This window comes from Heptranchias perlo, chromosome 28 (assembly GCF_035084215.1).
Source record: "Heptranchias perlo isolate sHepPer1 chromosome 28, sHepPer1.hap1, whole genome shotgun sequence".
Classification (NCBI taxonomy): Eukaryota; Metazoa; Chordata; class Chondrichthyes; order Hexanchiformes; family Hexanchidae; genus Heptranchias; species Heptranchias perlo.
The window spans coordinates 38,028,401-38,047,760 of record NC_090352.1 but is presented as its reverse complement, the minus strand read 5'-3'; the positions used below and the strand labels follow the sequence as shown (position 1 = coordinate 38,047,760).

Genomic DNA, 19,360 nt, shown 5'->3' with positions numbered 1-19,360 from the left:
GAATCAAGAAAAAGGCAGAGAAAAAAAATCAGAGACAAACTTTTTAAAATGAATAAATGGAAAAGTACATTAAAAATGCAGTTGTGTCGAAAGGTCTAAATTAAGCCATAATTTATAAATTTTCCATCCGTTAAATTGCTGAAATAATATGCAACAAGCAATTCGTTATTATGTAATTTTAAGAATGGAGAAATTAGGTGGTTTATTTCCCTAATGCAACACATAATTCTCGAATGACAAGCTTTTCCGGTGCGGTTTCAGCGTGACACCGATTGAGGGGCGGCAACGGCAACCGTGGCTCCTTCCGCCCCGCTGTCTGTTAATCGGCGGAACGGTTTCAGTGAGGCAGCCATGGGGGCAGCTCCGGGCGAGGAGCAGTAGCAGCAGCGAACTTCCGCCCCGCAGAGAAGGCGGGGCGAGGACGAGCGGTAGGCGGGAGGGGAGCTGGGCGGTTCCTGCGCCTGTTGTTGTCAGGAGCCGAGGAGCGAGGGGAGGCGGCGGCCGACGAGGGGAGAGAGAGAGAGAGAGAGAGAATCGGACTGCGAAAATGGGCAATTGTCACACGGTGGGACCCAACGAAGCGCTTGTGGTGTCAGGTAACCCGCATTGCCGGGGTCCGGGGGGGGGGGGTTAAAGAGAAAATGTCCAGTCAGTCAGTCGGGGGGAAAAGGCCTCGGCTTTGAAAATAATGGGGTAAAGAAATCAGTGAACTCCCGGGAAACAAGGCCTCAACCTCAGGGCTCATTAACATGAAGTGAATGGAAATGATTATATTTAATCACTTAAATAACGGGCAGAGGAATTTAATATTTGCTGTAGTTTTTATTGCTTGTTTTGGGGGGAGGTTTTGCAGTTTCAGTCTCTCTTTTAAAAAAAACTTGAACTTTTTCTATTAAACATTTGAATTTTTAAAAAATTAAATGCTAAAACATTTAACGTGTTTCTTTTAATGTTTATGATTTAAACTTGGTTTCTAATCTTTTTGTTTAAAAAGAAATCATTTGTAACAAAGTAAAGTTTTTTTTAAAGTTTCTGTTTTTTTTTAAAATGTGTTTTTTTTAGTTTAAATTTACATGGAGTGTATTTTTGGAAGAGGATTTGAATTGCTGCTGTTTGATTTCTTGGTGAGAGGTTTAAATGCCAGAGGTGGAGAGATCAAGAACTGAACCTGTTTTTTTTTAAATTTGCTGTGCTTTTATCTTTTTGACGATTCAGTACCACATTTAATTGTTTTGTTTGTGTGAATAATGGAATAAATAAATGTTAATAGTGTTCTGCTAAGTTGTTGACAAAAAAAAGTCAAGAATTTGTCAATAATTCAGATTTTGCTTTATTCTCATCCATTTTGGTTCTGTGTTCAAAAAATAACAAATATCCCCCATTAGCAGTGCTCTTATATACAGCTTGTTCATGTGATGACAGCTGACTTGTGTAGGTGAACTAGGGTGTGTATCTGGTGGTGGATGGGGAACTGTATTGTCATGTATTACATAACCACTGCCTTTTTTTCCCCATTTAAACAAAAAATTGTATTAAATAAGCTTCTGCAATATTCATTTAAGCTAATAAATACCGTATGAAACTTAGATTTTGGTTTCAGTTCAACATCTTGAATTGTGCACATTTTACTGTGTTCCTTATGTAAGAAGCATTTGAGAGCTTGGCTCATTAACCCTTTGGTTGCAAAGGGAGTTTCCTTCTCACTCGCTGTATCGTGTGTGTGTGTGTGTGTGTGTGTGTGTGTGTGTGTGTGCTTGCGCAGTGCTCTCCTATCATGTGTAAAGTTAACTTTGATGCATTACAAAGAAGAGAATGTGAATCCAGCCCGGATTCATCAGTTTATAAAATTAGGCATTTAAATGCCATCTGATCTGTGTTAGTGAAGGAGGATGAAGCAGAGGGTGGAGCTTATCTGAGTGGAGAGCTGTGCCTGTGCAGTCATTTTCATCCCCTAGCAACTGCCTCTAGGGGGAAGGGCACTGGGCACCTCCCAAAGCTACAAGTCAGGCAGGTGATAGCAGAATTATAAACAATGGCATTATGTTTTTTAAAAAATGGTGGGATTGATCCAAAATAGCCCATGAAATTAAGTTTTAAAGATCACTTTTCCACCAAAATCTTGAAGTTGTACATGTGGAGGTGTTCAGTTTCATATCTGTTTGTTTTAACTTGTTAATTTTAGTAGCAAATGGGGAAACTCACCTGTGAGGTACAATTTTAAAAAAGGAAAAATCAGTGAGTGCTGGACATCTGTAACAAAAACAGGAAATGCTGAATGTGCACAGGAGGCCAGTCAGCATCTGAGAACGAGCAAAGACAGGTTAAAGTTTTGGCCGTGACCCTTTGTCAAAGGAAGAAAGAACTTGCATTTATATAGTGCCTTTCACAAACTCAGCATGTCCCAAAGCTCTGTACGGCCAATGAAGTATTTTTTGAAGTGTAGTCACTGTTATAATGTAGGAAACGTGGCAGCCAGTTTGAGCACAGCAAGATCCACAAACACTAATTTAGTGATGTTGATTGAGGGATAAATATTGGCCAGGATACCAGGGAGAACTCCTCTGCTCTTCGAATAGTGCCATGGGATCTTTTGCGTCCACCTGAGAATGTAGATGGGGCCTCAGTTTAATGTCTCATCCGAAAGGTGGCACCTCCGACAGTGCAGCACTCCCTCGGTACTGCACTGGGTGTGTCAGCCTAGATTGTGCTCGAGTCTCTGGAGCGGGACTTGAACCCACGACCTTCTGACTCAAAGTCGTGAGAGCTACCACTGAGCCACGGCTGACACCTTTTGTCAAAACTCCGTTCTGCAGGTTTACACTTGAAAAGTTAGCTTGCCTTCCCTGCTAATAGCTGCTGACGTTTCTGCTGTGTATTTACAGCATTTTCTGTTTTTGGCATTTTGTATGCTTACTTCAAAGTCCTATGATCAGTTAGTGGGGAACATCTGTCTATCGTTTGAAGTAGCTTTTTGGTGTATGGGAGTTGGGCTGTAGTATTTTCAGTTCAGGTTCATTTGGAGATTGTTGCTGGTGAAGGATGTTTTTTTAGTCAAACAGATCAGTGGATGCTAGATAATGTTTTCTTTCTAGCAGACTGGTTTTCCAATGATGATAACCAGGAATATTGTACAGTGCTTCCTCCCTCTCTCTCTTTCCCCCCCCCCCCCCCCCCCAACCACACATAGCAGTCAGTGTTCATTCACTCCCACCTAGCCAATCCCTTATATTTAGCACTTTAGTACAGAACTCATGAGCGAGTGAGATTTGGGGAGGAACATGGAAAATTCTCAACATCTCCTTGTTTGGTAAGGGTCGATTATTAACGCCGTCCCCTCACCTTTTGTTTCTGGTCAATACATCCATCGCCCCTGCTTGTAATGATCGTTCCCTGCGTCACTTCATTCCTTGCAGTCTGATCTATCTGACTTCCTAGCTCTACTGTGGACTGTGACCTTAGCTAGTTTGGTATTGTCCAGGCAAAGTACAATTTTTAAAAAAAAAAGTAGAATTTTTTGGAAAAGAATTGAGCAACGGTTAATAATGGTCACAAAATGGTCAGATTGGGAGCCAACTTGATTTGAACTTTTAAAACTGTGATGCGATGAAGCTTTGCCACAGAGCAGTTGATGCAGGTGTCTCGTACAATGAGATCTTGATCTCAACTGTTGCTGAGAGGAGTCCTAAACCTCAGGAATAGGAATCTATTGTCATGAGAGACTGGGACTATTTTCACGGGAGCAGAGAAGGTTAAGGAGATTTATTAGAAGTTTTTAAAATTATGAATACTTTTTCTAGAATGAATAGGGAAAAACTATTTCCACTGGTGGTATTGAGAGTCATCGATCTTAAAATGGTCACTGAGAACAAAGAGAGTTAGAAGCCTGTCTGAGCATGGAATGCTTTGCCACGGAGAGTGGTTGAAACAGAGACCATTGACTTTTTTTAAGGGAAAATGGGATAAATATTTGAAGTTAAGGTAGGTATAGGGCTATGGGGAAAGAACGGGGCAGTGGGATTAGTTTTGGATTGCTCTAGCGAAGAGCTGGTACAGACACTGGGCTGAAGGACCTCTTTCTGTGCTGTCCAACTGCTCTGTGGTGCTCCCAAAAAATCCATCCGCAGTTATAGTGTGGAATAGAAAGGAGGAGGAATCAGAGTGAAATGTTGTGGAAGAAGTATGTTTTTTGAATAAATAAACTAATAACTAATTTCCTAAGGTGCACCAAGAGACTGGTTGAAAAGTAAGTTCTGTACAAATTTGATTGCTTTTTATCCAGTTTTATCGTACTCTTCCCTTCCCCCTCACCCCATCCTATCTGATTTTACCTCACCCAAGTCATCATTCTTCATGTGAGCCTCGACATTGAGGAGAATATCGATCAGACGCCCGTTTTACATCCTGCCCGATTTTTACTTTCCACTGAAGTTGATGTGTAAAACTGGTGGCCAATGCGATCCCGTCGGTTTTTCCACCAGGCAGGTGAGTTTAAAATTAACCCTCCGCCCCCATTTAGTGTCAGCTGATCAGAGAGGGCATCCCGGCTGAGTTTGATCCTCTTCTCACCTAATGCCCACACACACACGCACTTGGTAGCGGGAGCTCTGGCTTTCCCCGAACCCGGCTGGGGTATTGAGCCCAATTGTTGTGGCCCAACCTCTGTCCCCAGCTGAGCTCAAATAACTGAACACAAAAGTGGAGATGGAACCTGCAAGGGTCTGATTAACGCCTTTACTCACGACCCTTCAGAGGGGCTTCCAAACCTCAAATACTTTATTTATAATCCAAAAGCGGACAGTGGGTGAGGCTGCCATGCATTTGAGAAACAGCATGACACAGTGATGGGTTTACAGCAATATGGTGGGTTACTGATCTCTGCCCCATTGTCCCGGAGATGTGCAGGGTGTGGACAATAACCTCAACACTGCCCCACTTTGCTGTTAATTCCATGAGGCTAACGTTGAACCAGAGCTAATGGTTGCACTGGAACTCTGATTTTGGAACTCTAGCTCCAATTACATTGTTTCTCACGGACGTGTTGAGTAATTTAATGGCTTCAAGGCACTTAGCCAGTGGTGTATTCAGTTCCGATAAGTTGAATAGTTTCGTTGAGATGTTGTATGGGAATCTGGGACTGTTTTTACACCACTGCCAGTAATAACACAGTAAATTTCAAATAAGTTAGCCAAATAATTAAGACAAATTATCAAAGTGGGGGAGATGGGGGGAACTTGCCTTTATTTACGACGCCAGTATTGAATAGGGAGGAAAGTAAAGATGTAATCTGCGTTTAAATCATAATTCACATTGTTTTTATAACTTTTAAAATTCCTTGCTGATTCATTTAAATTGTACCATAACTCCCTGAAATATATTTTTAAAAACTTTTTTATTGTAATTTTTAAAGCTTTTTAGGCTCACTAGCTATCAAATTTTGTTAGTTTGTACGAAGGCTGTTAATTATATCCATATGATTTATATCCATTAGTGTTAATTGTATTCAGGTGGTGCATATCAATTGGAGATTCTTGTATCCATTTATGTGAGAGCTTATCTAGGGGGTGCAGGGTGGGTAATGTGGATCTGTGAATAAAGGCTTGGAAACAACTGAAGACCAGGCTCCAGTATTCTATCCTTCACCACCTGGCTATCCAATTTATTACTAAGGCTTGGTGTTTTCCCATAGGGCGGGAGAGCAGGTGGGTGGAAGAGGGAGAATAGTTGAATGGTTTTTTCATTGGAAAGCCTTCACTGTCGGCTGATGGAGCTGGCAGGTGTGGTCTGAAATTTGGGCAATAATTGCTCGGGAATAGTCCACCAGTGAGAGCCTCTCCTACAGTTCATGGTGATCCATGACCTCCTCAGTACTGGATGTCAACTGGGGAAATCACTGACTTTTAACGTCCAAAACCAGCCAGTCAGGGGTACTGAAATTGTCCTCGGCAAAAGTGGGGAAACATCATCCCAGGTTCCTGCTCCCTAATTTCTATTGCAAATTAAATGGTTCAACAAGTCAAAGACCCTGCAGACAGGTATATCAGTATCCAGTTATTAAATAATTCCAGGGTTTTGACTGCAGGCCAGTAACCCCTGTGGAAAGTGGGTGTGCAGGAGTCTTGTGAAGACATGATTGGGCTCCACTGTGATGTCTCCCAAAAATGGAATGTCCTGCTGATGCTTAAACTGTCTATACTCGCACGTGAAGAATGGCTAGCTGGACGAGCAAGCAAGAAATAACTTGTATTTCTACAGCGCCTTTCATGATCTCGGGGCGCCTCAAAGCGCTTTACAGCCACTGAAGTACTTCTTGAAGGGTAGTCACTGTTATATTGTAGGAAACATGACAGCCAATTTGCACACAGCAAGGTCTCACAAACAACAATGAGATAAATGACCAGATAATCTGTTTGTGATGTTGTTTGAGAGATAAATATTAGCCAGGACACAGGAGCAGGCTACAGAACCTGTTAACCAACAGGTAGGAGATTTTTTTTTTTTTATTCGTTCATGGGATGTGGGCGTCACTGGCGAGGCCGGCATTTATTGCCCATCCCTAATTGCCCTTGAGAAGGTGGTGGTGAGCCGCCTTCTTGAACCGCTGCAGTCCGTGTGGTGAAGGTTCTCCCACAATGCTGTTAGGAAGGGAGTTCCAGGATTTTGACCCAGCGACGATGAAGGAACGGCGCTATATTTCCAAGTCGGGATGGTGTGTGACTTGGAGGGGAACGTGCAGGTGGTGTTGTTCCCATGTGTCTGCTGCTCTTGTCCTTTTAGGTGATAGAGGTCACGGGTTTGGGAGGTGCTGTCGAAGAAGCCTTGGCGAGTTGCTGCAGTGCGTCCTGTGGATGGTACACACTACAGCCACAGTGCGCCGGTGGTGAAGGGAGTGAATGTTTAGGGTGGTGGATGGGGTGCCAATCAAGCGGGCTGCTTTGTCCTGGATGGTATCGAGCTTCTTGAGTGTTGTTGGAACTGCACTCATCCAGGTAAGTGGAGAGTATTCCATCACACTCCTTACTTGTGCCTTGTAGATGGTGGAAAGGCTTTGGGGAGTCGGGAGGTGAGTCACTCGCCGCAGAATACCCAGCCTCTGACCTGCTCTTGTAGCCACAGTATTTATATGGCTGGTCCAGTTAAGTTTCTGGTCAACGGTGACCCCCAGGATGTTGATGGTGGGGGTTTCGGCAATGGTAATGATGTTGACTGCCATGGGGAGGAGGTTAGACTTTCTCTTGTTGGAGATAGAATCATAGAAGTTTACAACATGGAAACAGGCCCTTCGGCCCAACATGTCCATGTCGCCCAGTTTATACCGCGAAGCTAGTCCCAGTTGCCTGCACTTGACCCATATCCCTCTATACCCATCTTACCCATGTAACTGTCCAAATGCTTTTTAAAAGACAAAATTGTACCCGCCTCTACTACTGCCTCTGGCAGCTCGTTCCAGACACTCACCACCTTTTGAGTGAAAATATTGCCTCTCTGGACCCTTTTGTATCTCTTCCCCTCTCACCTTAAATCTATGCCCCCTCGTTATAGACTCCCCTACCTTTGGGAAAAGATTTTGACTATCTACCTTATCTATGCCCCTCATTATTTTATAGACTTCTATAAGATCACCCCTAAATCTCCTACTCTCCAGGGAAAAAAGTCCCAGTCTATCCAACCTCTCCCTATAAGTCAAACCATCAAGTCCCGGTAGCATCCTAGTAAATCTTTTCTGCACTCTTTCTAGTTTAATAATATCCTTTCTATAATAGGGTGACCAGAACTGTACACAGTATTCCAAGTGTGGCCTTACTAATGTCTTGTACAACTTCAACAAGACATCCCAACTCCTGTATTCATTGTTCTGACCAATGAAACCAAGCATGCTGAATGCCTTCTTCACCACCCTATCCACCTGTGATTCCACTTTCAAGGAGCTATGCACCTGTATTCCTAGGTCTCTTTGTTCTATAACTCTCAAGGGCAATTAGGGATGGGCAATAAATGCCGGCATTGCCAGCGACGCCCACATCCCGTGAACGAATAATAAAAAAAAACCTCTCCCCAACGCCCTACCATTAACGGAGTAGGTCCTGGCCCGATTTGATCTACCAAAATGCATCACTTCACATTTATCTAAATTAAACTCCATCTGCCATTCATCGGCCCACTGGCCCAATTTATCAAGATCCCGTTGCAATCCTAGATAACCTTCTTCACTGTCCACAATGCCACCAATCTTGGTGTCATCTGCAAACTTACTAACCATTCCTCCTAAATTCTCATCCAAATCATTAATATAAATAACAAATAACAGCGGACCCAGTTTGAAAAACAACCCTCTACAACCACCCTCTGTCTTCTGCCGTCAATCCAATTTTGTATCCAATTGGCTACCTCACCTTGGATGCCGTGAGATCTAACCTTATGTAACAACCTACCATGCGGTACCTTGTCAAAGGCTTTGCTAAAGTCCATGTAGACCACGTGTACTGCACAGCCCTCATCTATCTTCTTGGTTACCCCTTCAAAAAACTCAATCAAATTTGTGAGACATGATTTTCCACTCTCAAAACCATGCTGACTGTTCCTAATCAGTCCCTGCCTCTCCAAGTGCCCGTAGATCCTGTCTCTCAGAATACCCTCTAACAACTTACCCACTACAGATGTCAGGCTCACCGGTCTGTAGTTCCCAGGCTTTTCCCTGCCGCCCTTCTTAAACAAAGGCACAACATTTGCTACCCTCCAATCTTCAGGCACCTCACCTGTAGCTGTCGATGATTCAAATATCTCTGCTAGGGGACCCGCTATTTCCTCCCTAACCTCCCATAACATCCTGGGATACATTTCATCAGGTCCCGGAGATTTATCTACCTTGATGCGCGTTAAGACTTCCAGCACCTCCCTCTCTGTAATATGTACACTCCTCAAGACATCACTATTTATTTCCCCAAGTTCCCTAACATCCATGCCTTTCTCAACCGTAAATACCGATGTGAAATATTCATTCAGGATCTCACCCATCTCTTGTGGTTCCGCACATAGATGACCTTGTTGATCCTTAAGAGGCCCTACTCTCTCCCTAGTTACTCTTTTGCCCTTTATGTATTTGTAGAAGCTCTTTGGATTCTCCTTTGCCTTATCTGCCAAAGCAATCTCACGTCCATTGCCTGGCACTTGTCTGGCGCAAATGTTACTTGCCACTTATGAGCCCAAGCCTGGATGTTGTCCAGGTCTTGCTGCATGCGGGCACGGACTGCTTCATTATCTGAGGCTAGTACCGATGCTTCTTTATAACTTGAAGGGCTATGAGAAGACATCGAGTTACATCAAAACTACAGCACAAATAGACCATTCGGCCCAGCTGGTCTATGCTGGCGTTTACGCTGCACACGAGCCTACTTCATCTCACCCTATGAGCATATCCTTCTATTCCTTTCTCCCTCGTGCTTATCTAGCTTCCCCTCAAATGCATTTATGCTATTTGCCTCAACCACTCCTTGTGGTACCCACTCTTTGGGTCAAGAAGTTTCTTCTGAATTCCCTATTGGATTTGTTAACGACTATTTTATATTTATGACCTCTAGTTTTGGACTGCTCCACAAGTGGAAACATTTTCTCTCCGTCTACCCTATCAAACCCAATCTTAAAGACCTCTATCAGGTCACCCCTCAGCCTTTTTTTTTTCTAGAGAAGAGAGCCCCAGCCTGTTCAGGACAAGGATATCCCCTCAGTTCTGGTATCATCCTTGTGAATCTTTTTTGCACCCTCTCCAATGTCTCTATATCCTTTCTATAATATGGAGACCAGAACTGTGCACAGTTGTGGTCTAACCAAGGATCTATACAAGTTCAACATAATTTCTTTGCTTTTCAATTCTTTCCCTCCTAGAAATGAACCTTGGTGCTTGATTTGCCTTTTTTATGGTCTTATTAACCTGCGTTGCTACTGTTAGTGATTTGTGTATGTGTACCCCTAGATCCCTTTGCTCCTGTATCCCGTTTAGACACTTTTTTATCCAAGCAGTATATGTCACGCTTATTGTTCCTACCAAAATGCACACTTATCTGTATTGAAATTCATTTGCCAATTGCGTGCCCATTCTGAGAGTTTATTAATGTCCTCTTGCATTTTGGCACATTCTTCCATCATATTAACTACACCCCCCAATTTTGTGTCGTTTTGAAATTGTATTTGCGATTCCTGAATCCAAATTGTTAATGTAAATTGTGAACGACAATGGTCCCAGCACCGATCACTGTGGAACACCATTTCCCATCTTTTGCCATCCCGTGTAGCTACCCTTGATCCCTACTCTCTCGTTTTGTAGCTAACTTGTTATCCATTCTGCAAGACCTTGGGACTCTATCTTTACATTGTAGTTCACCAGCCTCAAAAACAAAATGCTTGCATGTAGTTTGTGACTAAACATTCAAGCAAGCCACACAAATGTTGGCCCAGGGATAAGGCCATTTGGGAAGTTGTTGTTTTGTAAACTTGAATCCCAGAGTCGTGCACATTTACAAAAAAAATACTTCAGGTTTGCTCTGCTGTGAGTCCGCTCAGTGTAAGAAGTGTGACTGCTCCCTGGCTTTATTTGCCTTTGCCAAGTCAAACTAATGAACTTATCTGGGTTTTGAAGTGTTAGCCTTGACCTGTCAGTCGTGGAAGGGCCTTTTTGGGGTTTAAACATGTGTATTTGACGTAACCTCTTCCAAAAATGATTGATTTGCTGGCCCAGCACATTTAGTCAGTGAGGCTCAGCAACTAAGGAAGGTCCTGGGTTCAGTTACTGCTCTGTGCTGAGTTTGCTGGAGTGGTCGAAGGCATACAGGAGTTTGCTTCTTGGGGTGGGGGGTGGTGAGGACCAGGGCTGACTATTCTGCTTACCACAACGTAGTAACCTACCATAGTCAAATAGTCTGCCAACATTTGCTGTCGAGGCTCGTGTTTGAATAATGGCCGTAGTAGCCTTGGCAAGGGAGCAGTATTATTTCTGAATAATTTTAGTGCAGAATATAAGAATTTGGCATTTACATTACAAGGTTTCCGATATTGTGTTACAGCATTTCCCGTGGGTAAGGGACAGAGGTGTCTGGGATGAAGTCCGGACCAAATACACCATAGCAGAGGGCTGCAGTCTGTGCTGTCAAGTTGTATTGATTTTAAACTGGCAGCAGAGCTGTTGCGATGTGAGGCTCTGTGGGATTTTAACCAGAAAATAGCGTGGCACAGATTGAGGGAACACACCCCATACAGGAGAGAGAACTTTTCTGTTCTGTGGGTAGCAACCTTAAAGCTAACCTCCTGGATAGACTAGGTCTTAGGCCTTTGTAAAATTCAGCAAGTTTACTTTGAGGTTGCTGCATGCCCCATGAACCTTGCGTGCCCCTGTACAGCATGCAACCAGTATGGAAGCAGCTCGCCAACGGTGTATATCCTGATTTCTGCCCCCCTCTTTAATGGTGAACTTGTCAATGTTTAATTTGGCTCTGAATAGTTAACAACTAAGCCCTTTGCCCATTGTTGTGATGTGAATGACCGAGCAAGGAAGATTTAACGAATTGCATAAAATGTTCCAATTTTATTTAGAATGTGTCTAAGTGTGATAACTGAATACAAGAGCATGTTTATTCTGGCAGCACTCATGAGGGGGTTGGTTTTACTTCTGAGAATGGCGACCTGACTTAGCTACTCAATAAATTAAATCCCACTAATGCACTGCTACCAGTGAGACATCCTGACTGCCTTAATAATTTAATTTAAAAGGTTTCTAACTGTTCCACAGCCATCAGCTGTAGTGCTGGATGCTGTTGTCTTGTGGATTAGAGGTCTGTATAATTGAGATGGTTTTTTTCTCTCTCCCCGTCTTCTGAAGTCGCTGAGTCAGGCTGGGGTACAGTTCTATTGGCACTGGAATCATTCAATGCATTACCGAAGTAGCCATTCTTCTTGCAGACAGTGAGTGCTGGCAGGCTATTTGACTGCAGGGAGCATCATAGCCGAACCCCAATGCTGCCAATTTGCAGCAGCAGTCACTGGACAGCAGTCAGGAGTGAGTGAGCCCTGAGTGACATTTACCACCATTCCTCCAAACCTGAGGCACATTAAGGCCAACTTTACCAACCACCAACTCCAGCCCCACCTCCTGAAAAACCAAAAGCAAAAAACTACAGGTGCTGGAAATCCGAAACAAAACCAGAGAATGCTGGTCACAGCAGATCAGTCCGCATCTGCAGAGAGAGCAGATGAGTTGATGTTTCAGGTGTCAGAACTGGAAGATATTACAGGTGAACGGCATTTAAAAAGGAACAGAACAAAGGGAAGTGGGGAAAGGGAAAAGAAATAGAACGAAACGATGAAGTGGAACTCTCACTGAAACCAGCTAACGTAGCATAAACAGGGAATTGAACCTGGGATCTTATGAAACGTGTATTTACCCACTAAGCTATTGGATGAGCTGCATAAATGGGAACTTGTTAAGGGAAATTTCCACACAATGCAAATTTATGGGCCTCGCCCTTAATCACCAGCCTAAAAAAAATGTTTCCAAGCACAGTTTATTAATTGCTACAGTATTATACCTAGTGTAATGTCATTACTGGAACTAAATAGAACAAGGTGCTTGGCCCTAGGGGATCAGGATGAGGGGGTCTCCGGGGGTCTGTGAGGTCATCAGTCTTATCAAATTACTGAGTATCCTAACTCGCATCAAGTCCCGTTCACCCATCATCCCTGTGCTCACTGACCGACATTGGCTCCCGGCAAACATCTCGTTTTTTTAAAAATTCTCATCCTCGGCCTCGCCCCTCCCTATCTCTGTAGCCTCCTGCAGCCTTCCGAGATCTCTGCGCTCCTCTGATTCTGGCCTCTTGCACGTTGCTGATTTTAATCCCCACCATTGGTGGCCGTGCCTTCAGCTGCCTCGGCTCTGGAATTCCTCCCTAAACCCTTATGTCCCTTTCTCCTTTTTAAGATGCTCTTTAAAACCTACCTCTTTGACCAAACTTTTAGTCACCTGTTCTAATATCTCTTTGTGGTTTGGTGTCAAATTTTGTTTGCTCACTCTTGTGAAGCACCTTGGGACATTTTACTATGTTAAAGGCACTATATAAATGCAAGTTGTTGTCATATGTTGACGCCTGTTGCTGTGTACCAATAAAGAACAGTTTCTACAACAGTAATACTGGTTTCCTTGAAGCAGCTGACATGGTATTTCAGAAATTAGGACAGGGGGTGCCCAGGAGTGTGTCATTTGCAGGCGTGTCCTATGCAGAAACGTCTGGGGTAAGATGAAGAGCAGAGGTGAAGTGTTTCTCAGAGGGAAAATTGGAATTGAGAAACACTGCAACTCTCACCAATGAAAATGTAACTAGCATTTTGTCGACAGCTATAATGTGCAAGACATGGAGCCTGCATATGAGTTGCACAAGTGTACCCTTAAAAAGGACTGGAGCTTCAATTTATCAGGTTATGCCATTATCTCTAGTTTCTGTGATTTACTGGTTTGTCATCACTCTCTGGAATTAATTCTATATATAACTCTTCTAAACCCACTAAGTATGGATCCATTATTCTGATTTAATTTGTTTTGAAGTTTTGTGTTCATCAGAAGTATGTCGGTGCCCGGACAATGAACATTTGTCAACTATTTTTGTCTGCAGCAAGCACTCGGATCAGGTACAGCACAGTATGATGGAGTGTAATGCTCCCTTTACACTGGAGTCTGCAATCAGATCTCTACTAAATATGTCTAACATGGCAAGGCTAAAGTTGGTGACTATGCACCTTTATTCTGCATCTATCCACTGTTAATGTAGTGCCTGCTATCTGGAGCTAATATCAGAATGCAGTCCTATTGCATTTAGAAACTTGCAAAGCTTTGTTCCACTTTGCCAAATCCCCCAAATTACTGCTATGCACAGAGCAGTACACTTGGAGCTTCCCGAAATTGGAGAGTCTCATCCTAATGTGTAGGGTGTATTTGAATCTAAATCCCAGCAGTAAAAAGATAGGACTCAGTTAGCAGTTTTCTGTAAGCTAAGTAATAAAAATGCATCAATGTGGGTCAGACAAGCAGAATTAATGTTGCATTATTATCAGGATGATTCAGAGTCACGAGTGCTTATGGATGTGTTTGGCATAACCCATGAAAGCTTGCTTGCTGTGTTCACTACTGCTGTTTCCCTCCTTGAAATATGTCCCATCCATACCAGTCCATTGAGGTATATCAGGTGCCATTGACGTTTAGATGTTGCAGCGTGTTAGTTTTAAAAAATCGTGCAACACACAACTTAAGAAATAGGAGCAGGAGTATGCCACAGCCCCTCCAGCCTGCTCTGCCATTCATTCAGATCATGGCTGATCTTCGACCTCAACTCCACTTTCCCACCCGATCTCCATATCCCTTGATTCCCCTAGAGTCCAAAAATCTATCCATCTCAGCCTTGAATATATTCAATGACTCAGCATCCACAGGCCTCTGGGGTAGAGAATTCCAAAGATTCACGTCCCTCTGCGTGAAAAAATTCCTCCTCAACTCAGTCTTAAATGGCCGACCCCTTATCCTATGAATATGCCTCTAGTTCTAGACTCTCTTGCCAGGGGAAACAATCTCTCAGCATCTACTATGTCAAGCCCCCTCATAATCTTGTACGTTTCAATGAGATCACCTCTCTTCTAAACTCCAGGGAGTATAGGCCCATTCTACTCTCTCTCTCTTCATAGGACGACCCTCTCATCCCAGGAACTAATCTAGTGAACCTTTGTTGCACCGCCTCTAAAGTAAGGAGACCAAAACTGTACGCAGTACTCCAGGTGAGGTCTCACCAAAGCCCTGTACAATTGTAGTAAGATTTCCCTACTTTTGTACTCCAACCCCCTTGTAGGACCAGGAGCCAACGAAAGTCAGCGAGCACAGGGTGGGTGAGCAGGTCTTGGTGCGGTGTCGGATACAGGCAGTAGAATTTTGATGAATTCCCTGAACAATATAAATTGCATTTAAAATTTTTAATGTAGTAAAATGTGAAAAAGATGCTGGACAGAGGTGAAAATGGACATCGAGCAGTGTTGGGAAGAGAATTAGGAGAAGTCATCTGAAGGCAGGGTCAAAATGTTTTGGAGTGGTTTTTGACGCAAGGAAGAGAAGTAGCATGGCAGAGCATTCCAGAGCCCCAGGCTAAGATGGCTGAAGGCTCTGTCAGTGGAGAATGAAAATTGACCAGAATTGGAAGAGTGAAGGGCAGTAGCACTGAAGGGGTTACAGAAAAATCGAGGAACACAACAATCTCAAATTGAATGCATCAGAGGGAGGGCAGCCAATGGAGGTAGGTGAAGATGGGGTAATAGGAGAGTAAGTGGGGCTTAGTGTAAGATAGGATGCGGAGTTTTGGGCAAATTGTAGTTTATATAAAATGGAACTTGGGTGACTGAGGACAGCATTGGAGAAGTCTAGACTGGAGGCAGCGAGGTTGTGAAGGCAAGATATGGGTGGATGGAGGCAATCCTGTGGAAGTTGGCAGTTTTCATGATGCATTGGATGTGGGGTTTGGTTCTGAGCTGAACTTAGCTTCAAACAGGGCACCCAGTTAGTGCACTCTCGAGTTGAGCTTGAGTGAACAGTTGAGGAAACGGATGGAATCAGAGGCTACGCTGTGCGTTTCATGGCAGGAGTCGAACAGAATGACTTCAGTCTTGGTGGTTAAGTTAGAGATGGAATATTGTGTCTTCATTTTGATAGTGAGAATTGAGGGAGGAGCATGTAGGACAGGGTACTTGGAGTTTAGGAAAAAGAAAAGTATGGAGGATCAAAAATAGATTTTAAAAAAGGTCTGGAAAACTGGCTTCATAATCACTTCAAAAGTAGTTGATTTCTTAACTAATTTTTTTTTACTATTTAAAATTGTTTCAAACTTCCAAAAAAAAAACTGCCAAAAAGTTGCCAGAGGTACAGGAAGAGAACTAACGTGTGGTTATTTTAAGGTTGCAAAACTTGAACCCGAATGTAATTTTTGAAACTGGGACAGGAAATGCTCACTCCTGACTTTGAAAGTTTTGCAGTAATTTGGGTGTGAATGTTTCAGAAGGGTCCTGGCCAAGTGGAATGTAATCCAACAGGAAATACATTGAGAATGGAGCAATTTCCTCTTGACTGTTAAAATGTAGTGTGATTCAATGTCCTTGGTGTGCAGGTGTTATATGTACCCTGCTTCCTCCATTGTTACAGATGTTGTTTTGGAAACCGGTCTCATCAGCGAGGTCACTGTCCAGGCTGATAGATAACCAATTGGGCAAGACACTTGCTTAAGCTGAACGTTTTAGTCAAAAGCAACAGTGTCCTATTCAACCATGAGCGAAGCTTCAAACCCCACATTCTAGCCACTTTTGGTTAATGAGCTTGAGAGCACTCACTGTCAAGCCTTGACAGCTGAAGAATAGTGCTTGGGCTACCACTCGTTAAGCAAGGAATTGGTGACTTCGTGAGTGGACAGAAAATTTGGTGAGAAAAGGGGAGAAACCCCCCCCCCCAACTCCACCCAGCCAATTACATGAAAATACTATTGCCCAGTCATGCTTAATGTACTCTTAAATTCTGTTAGCAGATCCAAAATGTATGGCTGCTGACAACTTTGATGCTTAGGTAACCAATCCTCTTCTGGACTATTCTTAATTGTCAACCACTTGGGCAGGGCCAGTGTAAAATATAAGAGCTGCCGCAAGTTCCTGTGTCGTCCATCGACCTAGATGTGGGTATTGCTGTATGAGATTGTAGGCTGACTAACATTAGCTGTCTAGTTAAGTGGGTAGAGAATTATATCTCATTTGTTGTAGAAATGTTTTCTTTGAATAGAGTGTTTGATGTCGGAGGCAAATCCTGTTAAATAAATTGTGTATCCGAGGTGCATTGCTGTTTGGCAAAGGAAAAAGCCGGTGTTTCCTTTTGATGTCTGAAATTTACTTGGTGTGATTTTGATCACAATTTTGCAACACCAAGTTATAGTCCAACGATTTTTAACAATAACAATAAAAATCGTTGGACTATAACTTGGTGTTGTAAAATTGTTTACAATTGTCAACCCCAGTCCATCACCGGCATCTCCACATTGTGATTTTGATGACCGCCTTGGCTCAGTGGGTAGCACTCTCACCTCTAAGTTGGAAGGTTGTGGGTTCAAGTGCCACTCCAGAGACTTGAGCACATAATCTAGGCTGACACTCCAGCGCAGTACTGAGGGAGTGCTGCCCTGTCGGAGGTGCCATCTTTCAGATGAGATGTTAAACCGAGGCCTTATATACCCTCACGGGTGAACGTTAAAGATCCCACTGCACTATTCGAAGAAGAGCAGGAGTGTTCTCCGAGCATATATGAAGTGTGCTGGCTAATATTTATCCCTCAACCAACATCACTAAAATCAGATTATCTGGTTTGTGGAACCTTGCTCTGCGCAAATTTGCTGCCACGTTTCCCTACATTACAACAGTGACTACTTCAAAAGTAGTTAGTTGAATGTAAAGCTCTTTGTCCCGAGGTCGTGAAAGGCACTATATGAATGAAAGACATGCCTCGGATATACCTCAGCCAACCATAAAACGTCATGGCACTGTGGTGTACGAAAGCCCTTAGCCACGGGCTGGTATCACATTGCTTCATGTCTCTGATTACCACAGCTTGTACGTTGCCGATCTCATCTGGTAAGGGAGGTGCTGTGTGAGGAGAAGGTAATTGGCAGACCAACTTTAATTCCAATCTCTGTCTTGCCATGGTGGGAGGGAGTAGGAAGTCGCTCTGTTGCAATCGGCAGCTAACGAACAATTTCTGTACAAATTTATTTTTGACTTTTTAAATATATAAAAATAGTGCCACAGATGAAGTGTGGGATTGTGTGAGAATTCAAGCTGACTGGTTGGGGTGGGGGGGCGGGCGGGCATGGAAGGGAGAGAGAAAGAGGGGACAGCATATTCTGTCAAGCAGTGTTCATGTTCCCCTTCCATTTTCCACCTCAGACTGAGTGATTGCAAAACTGTTGCTGCTTTTTATTTGTAGTTCTATTAAAATATTTTATGTTCAGCCCATCCCTAATGAGAATAAACTTCAGATTTGCTCTTTTGTGAGCAGTCTTGTAACGAGAATTTTGGTAGAGTGTAATCAAAGTGAGTGGAAATTTTTGTACAATGTATGTGTGTATACTCTACTTTAATTGTGTGAAACGCCCAACAGTTCAATTATAGATTTTATTCTCAACTTGTCTGAAGAGATCATTTTGAGCTATTGCAATACTAGGGTGAAGTACTGGTGGTTAAAAGTCTGTCATTAGCGGTGGAAGCGGTTTGAGGAAATGAATTAAGAATATTGCACAAGAAGGATATCACATGTCTGAATATTGGCATAAGTGCATTTTTCCCCCTTCTCTGTACCAAATCAGCCCAGTGGCGATGCTGGAAAAGGAGCTCATTGAAGGAGTTGAAGGCCTTTTTCCATACGCTAAAATCTGACTTTGGTTAATCATTTTCTGACGACTGAGGGTATGGAATCATTGGAATCACATGAATCCCTTTTAAAACAATAACAACATAGCATGTGTACTCTGGGAACTGTAAAAAAAAATTTCAATGTAATTGAGCCATATTTGGGGGGTGTTTTTAAAAAAAAACTTTGAGATGTGGACTTGAGCATGTGACTTTTGTTATGAATTATGCGTTCAGCTGTGGAGATATTTCGGACCATCTCGCAATCTGGAGGCTATGGTAAATATATTTGAGACTTGGGATGAGAATTGACTCCAGATAACTTAGTGTGTTTCTAATTTGCAGCAGATTTCCTGGTCAGGAAGTGCAGAGTTCAAAACATTGTAGTTGAGTTCAATCTTATTAAACTTTGCAGGTAGTTGTAAAGACTCCTAACATGGAAAGTGCCCTTTGTTGCTGCTTGCAATAATTAGGGCTTAAATTTAGAATTTTACAAAAGACCCAAGTTTGGCTTGAGGATCTGTCAGCTGGAAGCTATTGGCAGAAGGTGAAAGCCGTTCGTTGGGGATTGCATTTAAATTAGTCCCCAAATTTTCAGTTTTCTCCATCTCCTTCCCCCCCCCCCCCCCCCCCCCCCCCCCCCTGCCGATTGTGCCATATTCTTCGCCCGTATTGTCCCAGTCACACCCAGTGGATCTTTTGGCCTAACTCTTCTTGTGTCGGTTGCCTATCCAGTTATGGGTCATTGGGATTGAGCAGTGAGGTTTTAATGTTTTATGTGCTTTAAGTGGATGTGACTGTTTGCACATCGTGATGAGATGTAATTGTTGGGGTGTGAAACACTTGTCCACTTTCTGCCCCATTGCAAGCAATACAAGTGACGTATTGCATGGGTTAGATGCAAAGT

The 19,360-nt window shown here is 43.1% G+C and overlaps 1 protein-coding gene across 3 annotated transcripts in view; it reads left to right on the top strand.

The window, feature by feature from the left end:
• Positions 1-449: 449 nt before the first annotated feature.
• The window catches only part of LOC137345073 (flotillin-2-like), a 99,813-nt gene continuing 80,902 nt past the window's right edge, over positions 450-19,360 (top strand). The window contains exon 1 of one of the 3 annotated variants that reach the window (XM_068008512.1): positions 450-596. In XM_068008512.1, the coding sequence (XP_067864613.1) occupies positions 548-596 (49 nt within the window). In that variant the 5' untranslated portion in view covers positions 450-547. The remainder of the gene's footprint in view (positions 597-19,360) is intronic. The other 2 variants (XM_068008511.1, XM_068008513.1) reach the window with 2 other exon arrangements.